The 21452-nt window shown below is 51.9% G+C and overlaps 1 protein-coding gene across 1 annotated transcript in view; it reads left to right on the top strand.

Moving 5' to 3' along the window:
- Positions 1-21452, top strand: part of SLC7A5 (solute carrier family 7 member 5) — a 40179-nt gene that overhangs the window by 10229 nt on the left and 8498 nt on the right. The window contains exons 3-10 of the mRNA XM_044428082.1: positions 5623-5748; positions 15876-15981; positions 16336-16380; positions 17844-17967; positions 18814-18917; positions 19747-19843; positions 20329-20478; positions 20870-21047. Of these exons, the coding sequence (XP_044284017.1) occupies positions 5623-5748; positions 15876-15981; positions 16336-16380; positions 17844-17967; positions 18814-18917; positions 19747-19843; positions 20329-20478; positions 20870-21047 (930 nt within the window). The remainder of the gene's footprint in view (positions 1-5622; positions 5749-15875; positions 15982-16335; positions 16381-17843; positions 17968-18813; positions 18918-19746; positions 19844-20328; positions 20479-20869; positions 21048-21452) is intronic.

Here is a 21452-nt window from a genome sequence, read left to right as displayed (position 1 = left end):
TGGGGAATTCACTCTCCCATCCTTTCAGGTATTGAAAACCGCCTTCTAATAATTAGGAGAATTGCATCTTTTAAATGAGCCAATACACTGTAGGATACAGGATTAGGTATGTGGTAAAGTCAGATTGCAGGGATCAAAACCATAGAAAGCGAGACTGTTAAAACATTTGAAAAGACTGGAAGGGTGCAGTTCTCTCCATGTTGAGACAGAAAAGTGTCCCCCATCCCGGGACTCTCCAGCTCATCCCAAACATGCCTTGGATTGCACCCTAAAAGTTTGTAAAGACAGGAAGAACGGGACAGGTCTTAGGCTGACCCCAAAATAAGATAGCAAGGCGGGTACCCAGCAGGCATCCCTTGGGAAAGCATTCCAGAGCCGGGAGCCCACCTCGTTCTTGTCTCTTCACGTTTAGCTGCAGAAAAAGGGAGCTCGTGAAAGCGAGCTTCAGGGTCAACCGGTGTCAGGATGGTTCCCCAACTCTGGGAGGCTTTCCCTAGGAGAGCTCTCCTGGCGCCGCCCCCCACTGGCCTTCAGTGCCAGCTCACAACTTTCCTGGCTGCGCTCAAAAGTGTGGCAGGTACAAGCAGCAAGGTGTAGTGGACCCAGAAAAGTGGGGTACACCTGGGGAGAATTCCTAGATGGCTCCAGAAGATGAACCAATTGGGCAAGTCAACTCTGCCTTCAGATGAGCGCCGACAGTGCTGAGACGGCAGGGTGCGTGCGAACGGTCTTGACCTGTGTTCTGCCCCCTCCGCAGCATATTCCCGGCTCCCTCAGATGGGATCAGCCACAACTTCCTGGGGATGGGTGTGCACAATTATTTGAACAAAATATGTGCATTGTTTATAAAAAGCATGCAAGCACAATTTCCCCCCTTTTAAATAATGTGAGGTTTAAAGGGCCTGATTGAAGAACAAGGTCTTTTTGTTGCCTGAGATAAGGGATGCTACAGACCTGCAGGATGGGAGATAAGCCCAAACGTGCTACTGGGAGCCCCGCTGGACCAGCAGGAGTTTGGGGGCGGGTCCGTGGTCAGGTGCAGGGACGGCATCCTGGTCCCCACAGAGGTTTGGGGCTACATCTCCTTTCAGCCTTGCCCAGCAAGCCCCAAGGAGCGATGCTTTTTTCCTAGTCGACTCCATGGATCCCCAGTTCTTTGCAGAAAAGGCTAGTTAAAGAGATTGGGGGTAGATGTGACAGAATCCCCCCCCCCCATTAAAAAATCCTTGATGCCATGAAGCTGCCTGCTTTCTGAGGGATTAGAGGGCTTTAGGAAGTGGGTCACCAGTGCCTTGAGATGATGACTCACAGGGATGAAAAGAGAGCCAGTGCATGAGGGTTGTGGAGAATTAGGGAGGTCCCAGACCAAGCTGGCCCCCTTTTGGTCCATGTTGGCTTCCACCCAGAGCCAAGGGCAGGTATAAAACATATACCTGCCCATATAAAGCAGTACTGCATAGAAGCACCGTTGTAACTCTCAAATTGCAAGCATTATGGAATATGAGGACACCTACCATTAAAATGCGAAACGCTCATCCATCACGCGTGGGGCTTCCAAAATCCACAAGCCATCGGCCTTTCCCTGCATTGAAAGCCAGCGTGGTTAAGAGTGCAGGGCTGGGACTCAGGTGCTCTGGGTTCAAATCTCTGCGCACCCGTGGAGCTCCCAGGCTGACGTTGGGCCAGGCACTGCTTTGCAGCCTAGCCTGCCTCACAGGGTTGTTGTTAGGACAACAGAATGGAGAGGAGACGAACCTGTCAGTCACCTTGGCTTCCCTGGGAGAGAAAGAACAGCGAGACATAAATGTAATGAAATGCTAGTAATGACATACACGACTTTCCATTTTAAAAAAAGCCAGGATCTTCAAGGGGCGGACCCTGCGCCCGTTGAGGGGCATTCCTTTCCTCTCGGGCCCTTGTGTGTTCTCGTCACAAACTGCGGCTGCGATAAAGCACCTGCCTTCTCTTGACCTGCCTTTTCCATCCCGTCACTTAAGTTCCAACGCTCATTTCCTGCCTGCAGAGATTCTTCTGCTTCAGCAGCTACTTTGGTATCTAGAGTTATCGCTTCCTCTTGCGGCCCGGAATTATCATTAGGGGTTCTGTGTTTATCGCTCCTTCCAAAACATGTGAGTCTCCGCAAACTAGGAGAGGTCTGGCAAGAGCTACCAACATGCTAAAAAGCAGCATTTAAAAATGATGCCTAAGCAATCTGATCAGTTTCTCTAGAACTGCATTTCCATGCATTGCTGTGATTCCATCGGAATAATGATTTGAAGAAGCTTCTCTTTTCCTTGAACAATGGCAAACCTGCATTTGGCAGAAAGATGGCTTCCACAGAAGTTACTGCATGCAACCGGAGACTAAGACTTTCGCTCCTTACAGTCCCTATCTAGGGCCCTTCTCTGGGTGCTGCCACTAAGAGAGCGTCAAAGAAAGGTCTTTTCAGTGGTGGCCTCCAATTTGGAGTTCTGTTCCCATCAAGTCCCAACCAGAAGCGACACTTTCACTGTTTTGGTGCCAAGTTACAGCTCCCGTCTATTCCAAGGCAGGCCCACGTCAGCACAGCATGTGACCGGCAGACTTGCGTATGCATGTCCCTGATGTTTGTATTGCAGCAGTTAATTGCTTTGACTTTTTAAATAGTGTGTGTTTTTGTGTTACTAAAAGCCTCCTTCAGTCCCCTTTGAGAATGGCACTTCAGAATTATTACTGCTAGGGAGCCGAGTCACGCTCTTTCAAGGTACCCACCCACCTCTCCCGATGTGAGCATGCTTGTCCTGGGCCGTTAGGAGGCGTCTCCCACCCAGAATCCTGATTAATGATGGTTGATAGCATCACCTCCTCCCATCCTCGTGAACCGTCTGGGGACATGACCAGGCTGCAAACCAGGAGCAATTTCCAGCCAGGTAGAGCAAACCCAACCAGTGGTGGCAGCTTAGAGAGAAAGTGATGTATGCCAAAAGAGGCTTTTGTGGATGCTGGCCCACCTCCTCAGAGGTGCGATTATGGAAAATTCCAGGTTTTCATGCAGGATGAGTGAGGAGGCTGGAAGAAAATTGTGGGCGGTGAGGTTGGAAGGAAATTCAATGCGAGAAGCACATGGCAGCAACAACCAAATTTATTAATAGTGGCCATAAGCTGTGCAGTTGTTAATAGCAAGAACATCCTGGCCTTAGATGAGCAATTAACACCGGTCATGTAATAAACACCCTTTATCCTGATTCAAGCTGCTGGTATTAGAACTGCATCTCTGGGTGATTTCAGACTGGCATCTTCTCACCCTAACCTTGTTTTGGGAGTCTTAGCCCCTTGATGGCTAAGAATGCAATTTGGGAACCAGACCCTGCAGTAAACCTAGACACCAGCCCTCACCTTGTAAGTTCCCTGGGAACATGATTGTAGGGCCACATAGTGTCCTGCCCCCCACATTAAAAGTGAATGCACTGGCACATCTTCCAACTGGTCAATCAAGCAAGCAATCAGCTTATTTATTATAGTTATACCCCACCCTTTTCTTCTTCCAAGGAACTCAAAGCAGCTTACAAAATTCTTCTCTCAATCTTATCCTCGCAACAACAACCCTGTGAGTGGAGTTGCGTTGAGGCTGTTGGGTTGAGACTGTGACCCAGTGAGCTCCGTGGCCGAACACGGACTTGAGCCCAGAGCTCCCGAGTCCTGGTCCTGTGCTCTTCAATTCCTCTCTCCCCTGCTTTCGTCCTGAGAAAAATCCCTCAGGGCATTCAATTTATTGCAAGGCAAATAAGGCTTCAGAAGGTTTTCGTCAGGAAAGGTTGCCCTGGAGAAAACCCTGAATGCTAATCTCAGTTTCGCTTACCCTCTGGTGGAAAATTTTAAAGTTTTAAAGCCCGGAAGACAACAAGTGGGCTCTTTGCTGGCAAAGCAAGCAACGCTGGACGTCCAGCTCTGTACCATGAAAGGAATCTCTCTTCTGCATCAGGGACGGACACCTGGAGGTCCGTTTGCAGTCCCCACCGTGGGGCACACCCTGATTACCGGGCAGTGCTGGCTGGCGTGCCTGCGAGCGTCTCCTGAAAAGCACTTCGTAGTGAGCAGAGGTCTGTGAATGAGAGGCGGCATGCTTCAGGCCACCTGGGGGGTGCCTGCAAAAGGTTTTGGGGCCGAGCCGCAGATGGTATTGTGTGGCAGGTTTGCACCCCGGCCAAAAGGGCTGGTTTTTCTCTCGCACGCTTCAGGCCTCTGACTTGGGTGGCATGCAAGTATTTGGATAAAAGTCCGGGAGGACCCCAACCCCTTGCAGACCCCGATCGAGAGAGGCAGGGGCGACCGTGCATCTAAATGTAATGTCTTCACACAGTCTTCCCTAACCCACCACCCTGCCAGTGTTTCAAACTACATCTCCTATCATCCCCAGCTAGTCTCAGGTGATGTTGGGAGGTGTCGTCCAAACACTCGGAGGAAGGTCAAGGGGAGCCTAACCAACGTCTGTGGCCGGTTCTTGCTCATGGAGAGAAGCCCCTGCTCTCTGCCTCTGGGAGCTCCCCATGACGGCTTCCTCCATTGAGCTCCAGCCCAAAACGCAACCACAGAGAGGATTCTGCAGTGCCTGCTCCACAGAGTCACGAGTGAATGGTGCAACCTCTCTCTTGCGTGGCTCCGGTGACTGAGTCAACCGGAAAGTTGAGGGTGATTTCATACTTCGAGAGTGGTCAGGCCTCAGAAGGTGCTTTCCCTTCACCACACTCCATGCATTAATTGCTTTAGAAGTTGTCCTCTGCTTCTGTCCTGCAAGAAGAGCATGGGATGATGCAACTCTCAAACGCTCGTTGCACGGCAAGTTCTTTCTCTTCAGGATCTGGAGAAATATCAGGCAGGCAGGGGAGCGTTTCGCAGGGAAGGCCCCCAGGTGCTGCTGTGGAATGTCTCTCTGCCCCGATCCTTCCGCAAGGGGCACCCGGGCCTGCATCAGGGAAATGAAGGCGGGTGCCCCAGGAGAGATCGTGGGGGACAGAGAAGGGAAGAGGCGTGTGGCAGCAGGGATGCAGTCGTGCTTTGGAAATAAGCTCCCTCCCTCCCTCTTTCTGCAATGTCTGAACAGGCATGAGCTGGATGATGAGTGTCAGGGCTGTCATAGATGTCCTTTTCGCTGTTTGGTTGGACCCTGTAAGGCGGAGAGGCCAGTCTCCATCAGAACATCAGTGCAGGACCTGGAACAGAACCAGCTAAAAGCTCTTTTAAATTCTCATTCCATACCCTGGAGAAAAGGTGGCTTCTGGACTGAATGCCAGGATTTCCCCCCCAGATTAGAAAGGGAAAGCATAATCTAGGGTCACAGTCCAAGAGGATGGTCACGAGGTGAAAGAGCTTGTCCAGGTGCTCAGGAGGCAAGTTAGCTCCCCGCAACTCAGGTGTATCAGACCCTGCCTCCCATCCTTCCCCAAGAGCTGGCTGGGGCTGATGGGAGCAGCCGGGGCTGATGGCCCCACGGGCCTCTGCCCAGCAGTTCTGCACCCAGATGCTGCAGGCGCAACCCCAGCAGCCAGCCACGGGGGCCGCATCAGGCTCAGCACCACCAAAGCGCCGCGCTGCGTGGAGGGCGCTCTTCCTGGACTAACCGCTCTCTGCCCTTGTTTCTTCCAGTGCTGCTGACGGCGGTGAATTGCTACAGCGTGAAGGCTGCCACCCGCGTGCAGGACGCCTTTGCGGCCGCGAAGCTCCTGGCCCTCGCCCTCATCATCACGCTTGGCTTCATACAGCTGGGGAGATGTGAGTGTTCTCTGGGCGCGTAAAAGGGGGCGGTGGTGGTGGTGGGAGGCCACGGGGGGATCAGGGGCGAGGGCTGACTGTGAGGCGGGGCCGCTCTAAAATGCTTGCATTGTTCTCCATCACCTGTGCCAAAAGGGCAACGTATGTGTGGGGGTGTGGAGGGTCCCATTTTTATCTCAGCGGCAAACCCTGTGAGGCTGAGCGAAGTTTTTCCCGGGGGTTCCATGCAAAGATTAAGGCTGGTGTTCAGGATAAACCAACAGGAAGCAGAAATTCTGCAGAAACAGTTGTCCATGTTTCTCAGTTCATGTGTAACCGTAAAGCAGGAACTGAAAGTGGAATTCTAGCATTAGTTGTGGCCTGTTTCCTTCTTGAGAACACATTGAACCAGATAGAGGAAACCCCCCTGTCCTTCAGGGGTTTGGGACTAGACTTCCATCAGCCTCATGGTCAGCAACTAGGGGTTATGGGGACTGTACTCCAAAACAGGGCCTCCACTGCACTGAACTTCATTTTCACTGGCCGTGCCCTTGGCTGTGTTCTGCCCAAATGTTTTCCGTTACTGCAAGCAGCCCTGTGGCCAGAAGGAAGGTCAGAGCGCGATTGCCTTTCAGCCCGTTGTCCATTTACGTGAGTTGAGAAATGGTCGGTGCACATTTCTTGTCGAGATGCATGCATCGTCTCAGTTATTCCTACATCACCGGAAGTTGCTCCATTCCTGTTCAGAGAATCGGTCTTCCCAGACCCCTGTGGTCTCCTTTGCCCGTTGGGAGCACCTTGAGCTGCCCCAGGCATCGCAGTCTGGCCCAGTACCTCTGGCACGGCCCCCAAGAGCTCTTCCAAAATGGAATTTGGCACACGGACTGAGACGGGTTCTGCGCCTCCGCTGTATGTGGAGGCGCTCAGTGTTTACCTTTGTGTCCAAAGCTTGTCTCCAGCCGCTGAGCCTCCTGCATGTCCGGCTTTTGGGAATCTCAGGCTGAAGGCCATTCCGCATGCTGCCCTGATCGGGTGCCACTTCCCCCTCCTCCAGTCTTGCCAAGGGTTGCTCCTCAGTTCTGCCCCCTGTTTTGCTCTCAAACGGTGTACTTTGGGCACCAGATCTTCCCACTCATTCAACAGGCCTTCAGCCCAGCCTGGTCATGTGGCCTGTGAGCCGGTGTTTCTCCTGTCTGAAAACAGATCGAGTGCCAGCCGGTGTGGCGTTTCCCCTTGGCTGCATCCTCGCAGCGTTTTCAGAACTCTCTGGTGTGAGATAACACAGGCGCCCTTTCCACTCCCACATGCTGCTGATTCTGCTTCCGAGAAGGGCATGTGCAGGCAGATGGGTGGCGTTTGTGACCTGGTTGTGCCCTCTCCTGTCCTGCTCGAGGTCCGAGAAGTGAGGAGAGCAGGTCCTGCCACCCTTTTTCCTCCTGTCCTGGACGAGGAGCAGCTGAAGAGCACTTCCAATGCGTGTGCATTTAAAAAGAGCTTAAGTGCTCCCAGGGGCTTCCTTTTTCCCTAAGACCCTTCCCACTTGTTGAACTCCATTCGGGGGAGCCTGACCTGGTATATTTGGGGGTCTTTGCCCTATTTATTGATCTATTTAGAGTGCTTTTCGCTCGCCTCTCACCCGAGGAGGCTTCTGGAGCAGCTTGCAAAGAATAGGAGGCAGACTTGGCCCGCAGCATGCTTCCAGTCCACAAGACACGGCACACGAGGAAAAAGGGCTGAGGAAGGAAGAGGGGGCTTGTTTTCAGCAGGGCTGGTGAAATGGCCCTGCGTGCCGTCTCACCTTTCCCAGCACAGCCGGCTGGAATAACCGCCGATAATGACAGCTGAGGAAGAGGGTGCGAGGCTATGGAATTCCATCCTCCATGCAGACATGCCTCCCTCTCTTTTCCGGTCGGAGTGGGCAACACGGCCTGCATTTAGCCCCCCTGTCCTTTTTTGTGCCCTGCTCAGCTGCCACAACAACAACAACGAAAGGTCAATTACTCCTTCAGTTGAGAAAACAAGGCACAGTTTTCCACCAAACCTTGTGCTGCAGGAGCCAAAAAGACCCCTGCCATCTCCGTGTTTGCAGCAAATTTGGCCAGGAGGTGGGAAGGACAGGGGCACACACCTCCACCTTACCTGCTACAGGTGGGGCAGTTGGACCCTGCAGCCCGCAAAGCCGCTTGGCCTTGCTCAGCAAAATCCGCCAGAACGCTTCTTCTCCAGAGGTCTTTGCTCTTGATTGGCTTTCTTTGTGTGCTCGTTTTCTCCTCCCTTAGAGCTTAGTCTTAGGTGCGTGCGGTTGGCTTTTACATGCAGAGGGGGGTTTCCTCGCTCCTCAGAGTTTGGGATAGTTTAGAGTCTTTCTGATATTGTACTCATTTCACGGTAAACTGCTCCATGGCCCTGCGAAGCTTCCAAGCAGGTATCCATCGCGGCTCCGTCGCAGCCTGAGAATTCGCCCCTTGCTTTGAAGTCACGCGAGATGGCAAGGCCGTTTCCAAACTTCCAGGCTGAAAGGTCTCTTTTTAAAGCCTCAGCATTTTCAGGAATAAAGCTAACTTTTGTCAATTGTGTTTGTTTCCTACTAATGAGGGAGCCCTCATGACACAAACCAGTGAGTGGGTTGCCAAGGCAATAATCGGTGTCATTTTTTTGCTTTTCGATGAACAGATAAGTGGATGGGAGCTTTGAAGGGAAGAATATCTTCTTCTGTGCAACAAAGCCATGAAGGAGGGGGAAAGCCTCCCTCTGGGGCAAGATAAGCCGCACTTGTTGAGCAACAAACGAATAAGAATAACAAGGAGGCCTTTTTTCCTCCTTTCCTTCTCTGGCTTCCTGCAAAAGACCTTTCCTTGTGCCCTCCTCTTGCTCCACCACCCTGCCTCGCCTGAAATTCTCGCTTGACTTCTGGAGATCCCTCAGGCAGGTTGACAGAAATTATCTTTCTCTCTGCCCCAAACTCTGACTCTTCCAGAACGCACCTCTTTGCTCCTGTCCTTTCCTCGAGTGACCAGCCAGACCAGAGGGCTCTCACAAATGCCTGAGAAACGCAGTGCAGGCTTCATCCTTTGGGCTAAGAAATCTTTGGTTCAATGTGCTAATAATAGCTCCCCTTTAATACCGTCAGAGAGTCCTTTCCACCCAGTAGAAATTTGCCTCGGAGGTATTTTTGTAGGTTCCGGGTCATACTTATGTAAGCAAGAAGGCTCAAGGTTGGCAGCTCTACCAAGCTGGAACTGGTTGCTACCAGCTCTCTCTTCTGGGACTTCTCTAAGCATAACTTGTGCATTTTCAAGCCAGTTTGGATGGCCATGAGGAGTAGGAACGTGGTTGGGTTTTGGGTTTTGTTTTTAAGCAGGCACATATCCTCAGCAGCTCCGTTTTTGAACCCTGCAGCTTAGCAGTCACAAAATTTTAGGTATGGATGGAGTGTCAGAAAAGTATTTGCACATTGTATGTGAAGAATGATGGAGAAGAGAGTTAATTAACCCACAAGTTCCACTGCTGTTTTGTATATGCACCTTTGATCAGAGGTTGCTGTGTGACGTCCTGGATGCTCTAAGTGAATCATGGGTTAAACAGCCCAGCTAACTGCATTACTTAACCCATTATTCACCTACAATATTCAGGTTTGGACACTGTACAGCAACTACTGATCAGAGCTTAGAAATTCAACATGGTGGTGGAATACACCCACTATGCACGTGACTTTGAATAGGTTTTAATCCATTCTTCAGATTTTAATTTTTGGTTTTTATGGTGACAGCGATTTATGGCAGCATTTGATGCTGCTAAATAGTCTTGGGGACATTTTTGCTGCCGAAAGGGGATCTAGAAAGAGCTGCATAGGTAAATCCATTCTGTGAAAAGAGCAGAACCATTTCCAGGTTTGCTCTGTTCAACAGATGCCAGGTCAGCTAAGGGCACCGAATAAGGGAGCATCTGGGATCGGTTTAGTCCCTTCCTGGATAAAGTTTAGACGCAAGCCTGGACCAACATCTCTTTTGTGTTTTTATGCATATAACTATGTAGCCAGTCTGGTTAAGAACTGATGTGGGTACACTGCAAGATTTGGAACTGGGTCATTGTCCTATGCAAATTAGATTAATGTGCACACAGAAATATTCTGAGGCCCTAGAACATTAACTAATTTAGCACGATCATTTTACCCTTTTATTTGTTGTAAACACAAAGCTTAAAAAAAAGTTAATTTATTTTGTTCCAGTACACCAAAACCATCTGGTTTGACATATCCAAGCAGGAAAGTATTAGCTCACACTGAATGTGATTTAAATGTTATATCCCTCAGACATTTTTAATGGAGCCCTTCTAAAAATGTAGACAGTTCCATGTCCTTCTGTTGAATTTCAAGAAAAATAAAAAAGATACTGAAAGCCACTGTCATGAATAGCGGGGAAACAGAGCATAAACTCCTTAAATAAAAGAGCAAGCAAAAGTAATTATCCAGCAGTGTCTGCCTGCAAATGCAAGTGGAGTTAACAGAGCTCTGACGAATCTTTTTATTGTGCAGTTTGTTGCATGTGATACACCGGTTGTGCAACTGTGTTTGCCCCAGGAGACTTAGTCCTCACTAGAGTCTCTCTTGTGCATTGTTCAGAGCTTCATTTCCACGAGTGCAATCCCGTTGGGCTCGTGGAATTGTACTCTGAGCATCCACGTGTGGATTTATTCATTACAAATTCCCATTGGTAAGCTGGGGTGTTGTTTTCATGCTGAAAATGATGGCACTGGTTCCATTTGGCCAGTGCGGCACACACCTGGCTTTACTGCAAACAGGAGGGGTGGCTATTTCTCTCCTTAGCCCAGGAGAGCTAATTCTGCACTGTTTATGGTACTAATGAGGGAATTAAATGAAGGGTTAAAGTTCCCTTTGATGTTACGAAGGGCCCCCTTACAGTGCTCCAGAAGGAGGTTGGGCAGATCCCAAACACCTGATGCCTGTGTGTGTGTGTGTGTGATGTGCCAGCCAAGTTCTGTGCTTGTTCAGTCACCCATCTGGCTGGTCAAGGAGCCCTTTTACCCTACTCACTCTTGCGAGAGCAACCGTAACCCCAGGCGAAGAATCGTCTTGTCTGATGTGATTGGCAAGCCAAGCTCTTGGCACGGAGACCTACATTTTTGTGCTACTGAATGCCCTTGTGTTTTTTAATAGCTCCTGATTCCCACTCACCCACCCGCCCCGCCTGGGCACCCTCTTACCGCGAGGCTTATCACAGTAATTCCTCGACGGCACCGAACCGGGGCAGGGGGAGCCTTTGAAATTCCTGTTGCAGATTTGCTGAGTCAAACGGCACAGGAGGCCATGTGTGGAAGAGAAAGCCTTTCTGCGCTTCCCGCTCTTGTCCTTTGACTTGTCCTGAAGCGCAGGGAGCTCAGTCCAAAGCGTTGGTGTCTGTCTGCGTGTGTTTCTGTAAGCCGCCGAGAAACCAGCAGCCCGGTGTCTTTGTACTTCCCCTGGAAAAATGCAGCTGATTGCAAAAGGGCACCACTCAGAGATGGTGCGGCCCCTGAGGACTCCAGTGACCGCACCTGGGTGCAAGCAGCCTGAGGGGGTGTTGCTTTCACTTGTGCTGGTGCTTTGCTTATCGGGCATTCCTGCGCTGCACTGCCGGAGCAAACTCCTTGATCGCTCCTTTTTCCTGGAAATCTTTTCTTACTTCCGCAGGAAGCATCACAGCTAGAAGGGGGCTGAGCTTGTAAGTTTCTTCTCTGTCTGCAGCCTTCCCACCACCTCCACCTGGTGCCCTCCAGGTGGTTTGTTTGGGCTTCCAACAACCACCAGCTCCAAGCAGCATGGCCAGGGATGAAGAATGCTGGGACTAATAGTTGCATCTGTCTAGAGAGCGCCAGGTCGGAGAAGTGCATTGGGGTGGCTAGGAACAAGAGCTGGCAAGAGCTTCCAATGGCAAGAGCTGGGTTCCAAGATCACAGGAATCAGGCCTAAAGCTAGTCCACCTACCTCAAGCTTGTCTACATGGGGATAGGCAGAAGGGAGATGCTTTGGACTTCTAGAAGACAGTAGCAGAATAGCCCATGAGTAAGGAACTCTGATTGTAGGAAGTCTGAAACATCTGGAGAACAGTCTTTTGCCCACTCTGGTCTCCACCAGACAACACAACGCCTTCTGTATGTTTTGGACTACAACCCTTAGAGGCTTCAGCCAGCACATGAGGGGAGGCGTAGTCCCCAGGTCCCTAATCTTTCCCAGCCATCCCTGAAGATGCTGCGAATTACACCAGGGACGTTTCCAGTGGAAGTTCAGGCCTCACCTCTATGCTGTGGTCCCAGAGAGAAACTGTTTCCCATGCATGGGTGGGTGCTACTCCCCACAGTAGTATGGTGAGGAGTCAGAGGCATGAGTCAAATCCAACATAAGTCCTGTTTAGATGCATGGAAATGAATGAGGCTTGAGTTAGTAATGACTAACATCGACCTCATCCACGTAACTAACTCTGCTCTGAGGAGGACTTTGTCTGAATACGGAACTGCCTGCTCTCTTAGTCATGTGTGCTCCAGCCCAACCGGCTGGCCTGAATTCCACACTTTGTTGAGAATGGAGTGCGCAGGGTACACAGACGTCTCTGTCTTGATAAGGGTTTGCTGAGCTCAGGGCCTAAACAGTGTCCTCGGGTGATGGCGCGATGCTGGCTCTTGTGCAGAGCGTTGCAATGCAAAGCCCCGGAGGAATGGACGGAGGGGGCAGGGAGGAGCTGGCGTTGCCCACGCTCACGCCCCTCCGGCTTGCACGCTGGAGCTGGCAACCTGTTGCATCCTGTTCTCTGCCATGCCCCGCTTGGCTGCGAGTGCGTGGGCGCTCACCGTTACTAGCCGGGCGCGCCTGCCCCTGCGGCTCCCTCTTCCACCCCAGAGAAGGCAATTTAACCTTCTGATTAAAGAGCAGGCAATTTCTGTAACTTGCCAGCCCATTTAATTACGGTCCTGGCTGTGCAGCACAAGATGCTTTGGGGCAGCAGGGGGGTGGGTGTTGCTGGGGGTTTTCAGCCCTTCACACCCCCATATTATTATAGATTGAATGTGTACTTCTTCCCCCTCCTTGGAACTGGCCCCATGCATCTCAGCAGGCAGGGAGTCGCTGCTCTTTGAAATCCACTTGGTCTGTCTCTGGTGGCATCCTGTCCCAGTCTGACAAATCCATAGTCGACGGGGTGTTTCGCTTCACGTCTGGCTTCGCTCTGAGCCGACTGCGCTGTGTGGTGGGGGAAGCATAATTGGCTGGACTTGGTTGGACCGAGAGCCCACTTGGTCAGCGCCTTCCCCCTTCATCCTTTTGGCTGCACATTTTTGCAGTCTCCAGTTTTAAATCTTCTGAGCTGCTCAAAAGCTGGGGGAGTAATCTCATTACGGAGAAGCGAGTCGGACTGCTGTGCAGCCCTCTGTCTTCAAAGCTACGCTTGGAAGCCTACGTGCCATCCTTAGAGATCTGGAGGGGAACAGTGGGGAAAGGTGTTTTTCTCCCAATTTTCCAAGCATCCACATATTTCCTCCCAGAATTGTCCTGGTCTGGTCCACCATTTTTCGTGCTTCTTTGTGAGGCAGAGGGAGGAAAAGGCTCTCTGGCGAGGTGTGGCTCTTTACCTGGAGCGCTGAGCCAGGACTGCAGGACGTTGGCCCAGGTGGAAGCCCACCTTGCTCTGTTTGTGGGAACGCTTCCAAGCAAGGCTCTCTGGAGAGGACAGCTTGGCGCACCCAGAAACCTTTCCCAGGCACCAGCCTTGTGCGAACGCTGCAGACCCGTCAACTTGAGTTAATGATGTATTTTCAGCCCAGCAGGGAGGGAAGAAATCTGGCCGCCAAAGCAACCCTCTTTGTGGCTGTCGGCTGAATAACTGCATTTTGGGAGTGTTTGTTGACACAGGCTGCTCACTGCTCCTGTTCTGCAAGGCAGGGCAGAGCAGGGCAAGGTAGGGCAGGTGAGTGAGCTGCCTTCTCTCGAAGGGGAAGGCAGGGGAAGCCCTCTCTTGTTTTACCCTTTGAATGTCACAGAAAGCTGCCCCTGGCTTTTCTTTTTATCTTGCAAATTACATTCAGGGCTTCAGCCCTCGCTCATCTCCACTCAGCCCTGCCTCTGCTGCTCCAGTTAATAACCCCTTTGTGGGACCCTCCGGTGCTCTCCAGGACTAGTGCCGACACGATCCCAAGATGAAGCATTCGGAAGTTGCGCCCTTCCTCTTATTTCTCCTTTCCCCGCAGGTGCCGATAAAATAAGCAGGTCGCCGTTCCAGGCAATTTCTACCCACTTAGGATGGACATGCGTGCGGGAGGCTGTGTTTCAGCTTGTCACGTTTGATTTGGCTAATTTTAGAGCAGCGTGTGGCCGGACAGGCACTCAGGGCCGGGCACCGAGGCAGGAGGTTCCGGCTCTGCGCCTGCGATTGTGGCCATCCGTGCAGGTTCATTGTTAGCCGGTTGAGTCAAGGAAGGAGGGAAGAGCAGGGCGCTGTGAGCAGAGACACCCGGTTTGGGTGTCCGCAGGGGCGTTAGACCCCCGGTGCTCCAAAGAGCACCTTTCCCTTTAGGACCCCTCTCTTCCTGATTTAAGGGTGCCTCAGAAGCTCTCCCAGGGCTCCACACACGTCCCGCGCAACCAGCAAGTGACTCGGAAGCGGCGGCTTTGCCGGCTCTTCCCTTGGCAGCGGAGCATGGTGAGTGAGTCTCTCAGAGCTAAGGCCGAGACGGCAGCGGTTGCAACTGCAGGGGCATTGAGACGGATTTAGGAAAGACAGCTTATGCAGCATCTAGGAGAGCTGTGATCGGGAACCAGCCTGGGCCTCTCGTCACATGGGACCACGCTGGCGAGGGAGTGCTGAGAACGAGGCGGGAGCAGGAAGACCCCAGACGCAGGGCATTCTCAGCAAAACACACTGTGGAATCAGCTGGCACCGTTTTCCATCTCCATTTCAGCCAGTGATGCTTGCCGAAGTTTGCTTGCTCAGGGAAATGACTGGTTTGGAGTTCATGGAAGAAAGCCTCCTTTGTTGGGCACCCAGCAACACCCCTCTCCCCCACCCCCGTGGTGAATCGCCCAACGCCGCGTTTGGGAAAGGGCAAAGGGTTCAAGCTCCGACGCACCCATGTGATCGGGCTCGCCGAGCTCTTAGCATCCTAAGACGGATCACACGGCCGGGCAGCCTCCCCAGCCGGCCTGCCCCCCCCCGCCCCCCAGCGCACCTGGGGGCTGCATCTTCAGAGCAGGGCAGGAAGCCAGCCTTTCCTCTCCCCCTCCCCCACCGGGGCCGCAGCCTTGGCCTCCAGATCAAAGGACACGCGGCAGAGCTTCAATAGAGGCGGCGTTTTAACTAAAATAAATGCTGCAAAGTTGCCGAAAACATCCGCAGAACTTACAATGGGCTCATCGCCCCTCGTCCTGTACCTGCCAAGCATTTCCTGGGCTGCTCCCACTCGAGAGGGTGTTCCTGTTTTCGCTCAGCTTATTGAGGGCCTCGATCACAATGCGCGGGACGTGCGGAGCGGAGGGCTTCTTGCACACCGTGGGGTCGGGAACTTGGCCTGTCCTCTTGCTCTGTTTTTGTCAGAGCTCTTTGCTGATCCACGTCCTTGCTGGGCTCCTCACAGCCATGTGTTGAGCACACTAGAGCCGATATTGGGGGGCTTGGATTTTGCACCCCGCTGGGCTGCAGAAAGCTGGACCCTGTCGCTGTTCGTTGCGCTTTTGCATGCACTGAAAGTTTCTGCAAGTGCCATGGTCTCTTGGACAAAGGGCGAGTGAGGGCGGGACGGGGCAGAGGTGGGCGCAGCTAGACGGCCCAGAGAAGGCAGAGCTGGAGGCGTTTCTCTTGTCATACCAGAACCTGTGCACAGGACACGCGGTCCTGGGGATGCATCTCCACTCCAGGGCCAGCCTGACGCTCACAAGCCACTGTCCTGACACCTCCCATTGCAGGATCACACGAATTGCAGCGTTCAGAGGGCGAGGGTCCTGCCCCCCCCCCCCGCAGTTAGGATGCCCAGCGTTTCCCTATGGCCAGCGCAGTGGCTGATGTGTCATGCAGTACATTGGACAGGGATGCGCACCATTTCATTTCTGGAAAGGACCCGCACCCCACGTGGAATCGCTCACCTTTCCTGTGTCTTGCCTTGTGCAGGTGAAGTGCCAAATCTGAGCCTTGAAAATTCCTTCGATGGCACGAAGACAGAGGTCGGGAATATTGTCCTGGCCTTGTACAGCGGTCTCTTCGCTTATGGCGGCTGGTGAGTTGCAAGAGGGAGAGAGCAAACCTTCTCCTGCTCGTGACCTGAGTGCGTGTGCAGAGCTTACGAATTGGGGGGGGCGTCCGTTGCACATGCCCATGAGTTCAGAGCGTGTGTGGTGCAGAACCACAAGCCTGGTTCTGGGGACCATTTTGCGGAAGTTGTGCCTGCAGGGGAGTCTCCAGATCTTACGGGGCGGGAGGAAAGACCTGTGTGCACATGAGTTTTGTTCGCCCCGAGGTCCCTATTCCGCTTGCATCCTACTTCCACTCCGGAAGCAGCAGCCTCTTTTGCTGCACATTATAACATTCTCTTTTGTGTTCTTCTCCATCTTCTCCCTTTCTTTCAACACAGGAATTACTTGAATTTTGTCACAGAGGAGATGATTAATCCTTACAGGTAAGTGCTTTTCAGTTTTTTGCTTTTAGACAGCCATATCTCCTGTTAATCCCACAGTCCCTGGTTCTCTCAGAGGAGGCAGGGAACGATTCAGAATTCTGTTTCAGACGGGGCAGCCGTGCATATTTTAAAGTGCCAGAATCCTAAAGAAGGCTTGGAGTGGCGTGGCGTGGAGTTCCCTGGGTGGATTTTTCTCTTTCCATCTTCATCTGAACCTTGGTTGTTGCACCCTTGGGTTGCAAACTCTTTTTCCTGCCAGTGCGCCGGCATCTTTTAAGAGCTTTCTGGCATAAAGTTGTAAGCCGTCCAGAGATGGAAGTAATGGATGGCATACAAATTTTATAAATAAATATAAATAAATAAATGCAGAAACTCAGATCCTTCTGGTCAGTCCTACAGTTTCTAAAAGGCAGAGAACGACTGGCCAAAGAGAAAAAATTTGGCTTAGGACGAGATGTCCCGCAGCGCAGTACACGGCATGTCCTGAATACCAGACTTGAGATCCTGTGCTGCTCGCTTGAATTTGGGACCGCTCGACTCTGTCAGCCACATTTTGAACTACCCTTCCTGGCCTGGCTGGTGCTATGGGGCTGAAGCATCAGCGGGCACCAGGCTAAGGGCAGCTGGAGGGATCATTTCGGCAACAGCTCTGCCAGTGAGCTCGCACGCTTTCTTGCCTTTTGCCTTTCAAATCTGCATGTGTAGAGCTGCAGCCGTGGCGTGTTGTGCACCTCCTGTCTGAATCGCAGCAAAGAACAGTTGGGCGTGTATTCAGGAGTCCATCGCAGGAAGGCCCCAGGCTGGCCGCACGGTTTGTGCCATTGTTCCACTCCTTCCCGGAGGCTGAGCTGCCTGGGATCGAACCGCTTTTGGGAGGCCAGCTTGTCCTAATTTTTCAAATGCACTTGATTGGCTTTCTGTCTCTCTCTTGGTTACCCGTAGCATCACACCAGCCTTCCCTGAATTACCATGGGAAGGAGGTGGTTGGGATTGTTTGGTTTGCCTGCACCTGCTGCTGACCCAGCCAGCCCTTGAAGTTAAGACGGCCTTGTTTTTCATCAGAACTGGAACATGTTCTTAATCTGGAACTGGGTGGTTTGGGGGCTTAATCCCACGGACGGGGAAGGAAGGCACAAGGGGGCCCAACCTTTCTAGTGTAATCTCTCCAGCCAAATGCAGCCCCTGCTAACCAAACTGGGAAGAACCAGGGAGCACCAGTGGCCATCGCCTTCTGCCTGGCTTCACACGGGAACAGAAAAGGAGCAGTGACCCCAGACAGTCCCCTGCTTCCTTCTCTTTGAAGGCTGCAGATAACGGGGCTTGGAAGGGTTAATAATGGGGAGTACCCAAAAAGCAGTCTTAGAAATTGCAGGCGAACGTGTGTGTTGTGTGTGTGTGTGTGTGTGTGTGTGTGTGTGTGTGTGTCCCTCCGGTGGTGTTAAAGCCCTCCCGTCTCCCATCAGAAACCTGCCTCTGGCAATAATCATTTCTCTGCCCATCGTGACCTTGGTTTACGTCTTGACCAATCTGGCTTACTTCACAACGCTCTCGGTGGACGAGATGCTGAACTCCGAAGCCGTCGCTGTGGTAAGATGGAGGAACGCGTCGCTCGGGAATGGCGGGTCGCTCCCTGGATGCCTCCCACGGCCTTTTAGCATGTCCAGGGCTCACTGTCCGAACACGGAGTGTGCTCTCTGTCCTTCTCTCGCTCCCTTTAAACTGCATTTCATCGGATTGTTCAGAACTAAAAACACAGCAGTGAAAAAACGGGAAAGGTGAACAAAATCAAATGAAATCCTAGTTTTCTTACACAACATTTAACATACAAATCAGTTTTTTCCATAAGGCTGCATACATATGTGTTAATGATCTCTATGTATTTTATACTTAGCAAGCCAGTGCTAAAAGAGATGGTGGGTAAACTTCTCAAAACGCAGCTCCAGCGTTCATCTATTTGTCCAGTCACAAATTCCCCCTAAAGACACCCATTCAAAAGTCAAAAGTTTTATTAAAATCCTCCACCAGTGTGTTATCATCGGTGTCCCAGTCATCTTTCCAGTGTTGTAGTATCAGTCTTTTAGCTGTCAGAGGGGTCTGGAGAATCCACTTTGGGTGTTCCTGTGTTAAATTCCAAGAGGCAGGTTGGGCAATGAAAAAGGGCGTGTGTCTCTCTGACTATTAAAGAACTTTCCTTCACAAAACGCATTTGATTTATGAAGGCCTCACAAGAGGCACAGCCACTGGGCATCGCCAAAGCGTTGTGCACCGTGACCCTGCTAGGTGATCACGGCAGTTCATTTGCAGGTGGGAGCTGCAAGCTTGATTAGGCGAGGCACTTCCCCCTGCGGGGGCGGGAGGGGTGCCCGAGTCCCTGGGTAAGTCTCCTTCCCTGTCTCCGTTTTGACACGCTCTCGCCTCCCGCTTGGCTCACAGGACTTTGGGAACTACCACCTGGGCGTCATGGCCTGGATCATCCCTGTCTTTGTCGGCCTGTCGTGCTTCGGTTCGGTCAACGGCTCGCTTTTCACCTCCTCTCGGTATGTTTCCTGCTTGTTCCTGCTGCCGCCAGGCATACAGCCCCTCAGGAGAATTTCTTGGGTTGACAGAAAGGCATAACCGTGAGCAAAATGCAGTTGCGCTTCTGCAGACATCGAAAATACTTCTCCAACTTCATTAAGGATGAGTGTCTTTGCTGCTCCCAGATTTTTATTTGTCCTGGAATATACCCAGAGATGTAAAATTCCCAGAAATTTTGAAGCCATGGCAAAATAATGTTTTTCTGCTCCCCACCAGAGGAAATGGTTTCCTGGGGGTGGGGGGCAGAAATGAAATAGATGTGATACCGGCATTTTTATCAGAGCATGCTTTAACAACATTCATTATTTCTAACATAGGGCAATTTTATATGCTAACTATCGGGACTCTCCACCGAGTTTAGAGAGAGCAGGCCTGTAAAATGCAGTTGTACATGTGGCTACTCAGATGTAAGCCCTGCTGAGCTCAGTGATGCTCATTTCCCAGGAAAGTTTAGCAGGGAGCTTCACTTTAGAAGTGAAACTTTGGTTTCATATGAGCACAGAACTGATGTAGTTCTCACCAAATTCAATCAGAGATGACCAGGAGATGGCAAACAGCAGTAATGCAATAATAGAAAGCAATCGATTGAAGACCTACTTAGTCGAGGCCAGTATATAGATGCAGAAGGTCACACAGAACCATGAGGACTAGAAACTGGATAGCTTTCCCCTTCTCCACAAATTTGTCTAACTCTCTTTTAAAGCAAACATTGGCTGTCACTACCTCTTGTGGGGGTGAAGTCCGTAGTTGAAGACACCTGTTAAAACTTAAATTTTCTCTCTTTCTCAGGCTTTTCTTTGTGGGTGCCCGCGAAGGTCACCTTCCCTCAGTTCTGTCCATGATCCATCCCCGGCTCCTCACTCCCGTGCCTTCGCTCATCTTCACGGTAGGGGTGTACCGATTGCTGTCTTGGGAGGGAGCTGTCAAGAGCAAATAAGGGGGTCTCCTCTCCTTTGGGGACAGCAGGAACAGGGGGGCTTGGAGAGCCTCGTGGGCGCTCTCACAAAACAGCTGCTGCGGATGGCTCGCACCTTTGCAAAACGGCTGGTCGCAAGACCCTCCTTTGCCAGCAGGAAACCTGGGGAAAGGTAACTGGCCACAGAGTGCACAACGGAGACAGGGTCCTATTCCAAACACACAAGCGCTGTCGGGAGCCCAAAGTAAGGTGCAAGGGCAGCACTGCATTTTACGGTAGGCCAGCCTCCCAGTGACAAAACGCTTGGGAAAATGCAGGCAAGAGCAATAAAGGCAGGGATCCGACGAGCACCCAGGCCCATGAGCCCACCGTGGGGAATCCTGGTGCACAAAGCAGCGGTCCTCCCTGCCTCTCCGCCTCAGCGGCCCGTGTCGCGCTCTCCCTCTCGCCTCCAGTGCACGATGACGCTCCTCTACGCCTTCTCCAACGACATCTTCTCCGTGATCAACTTCTTCAGCTTTTTCAACTGGCTCTGTGTGGCCCTGGCCATCATCGGCATGCTGTGGCTGCGATACAAGCACCCGGAGCTGGAGCGGCCCATCAAGGTGAGGGTGCCGGGTGTGCCGGATGCCCCCGTGTCTTCGCCCACAGACCACCTCCAAGAATTCGCTCTGCTGCTCCCACCAGTGGCCAGAGATTATGGAGACTGTAGTCCTGGGTATCTTGTCCGCCCTCAGCTGGAGCAGGGCCTCTTGGCAGCCCATGAGTCAGTCCCATTATCCTGGGCCGCCCCCGCAAGGAGAGCTGGGTGCTGGAGTTCTCTAATGGGACTAGGGAGATACGAGATTTTTGTCCTGAAAGCAAGAATCCCCCAACTTCCATTCAGGTGAAGCGACGTGTGCTTCATCCTATTCAAAGCTTTTAGCATAACTCCGGGTATGTTGCCTGCTTCACTAACTTCAGTATGGTCACCCCTTCTCGGCTCTCTCTGCACAGGTGAATCTCCTTCTGCCCATCTTCTTCATCCTCGCCTGTATCTTCCTCATCGTCGTCTCCTTCTGGATGACTCCTGTAGAGTGTGCGATTGGGTTTGCCATCATTCTCAGCGGGATCCCGGTTTACTATTTTGGTGTCTGGTGGGAAAACAAGCCGAAGTGGCTTCTTCAGGGCATATGTGAGTATAATCAGTGAATTTGCAGACATTTTGCGTGCTTCCAGACAGCAGATCCGTGTTCTCAGCTGCTCTGTGTTGGTGTTTGCATTTTTAGCCCGGAGCCTCAGTCTGTTGGGTGACTGAAGGGTGTTGAGGTTAAGAGTCTGAGCACACCAGTTGCTGGGGAACCTGGGCTTGAGGGATCCCTGGGGCAGCTACTGTGTGAGCAGAATTCTGGGCTTGGCGGCCCCTGGATTTGATCCAGCTCTTAGGTTTTTAGGATGACCTAAAGGCTTAAAGATCGCAAGTGTGTGCATACAAGAAGAAACATGCCTTTAAGTACTGTGAGTCTCATAGAACTATGAAAATCAAAGGCAGTGCTTTGCATTTGGCTCCAAACAGCCAGAGGCCAAGGGCTCATGGCAA

Source organism: Varanus komodoensis, unplaced genomic scaffold (assembly GCF_004798865.1).
Source record: "Varanus komodoensis strain SLA01 unplaced genomic scaffold, ASM479886v1 scaffold19, whole genome shotgun sequence".
Lineage (NCBI taxonomy): Eukaryota > Metazoa > Chordata > Lepidosauria > Squamata > Varanidae > Varanus > Varanus komodoensis.
Note: the sequence above shows the minus strand (reverse complement) of the source record. Positions and strands in the feature narration are given on the sequence as shown.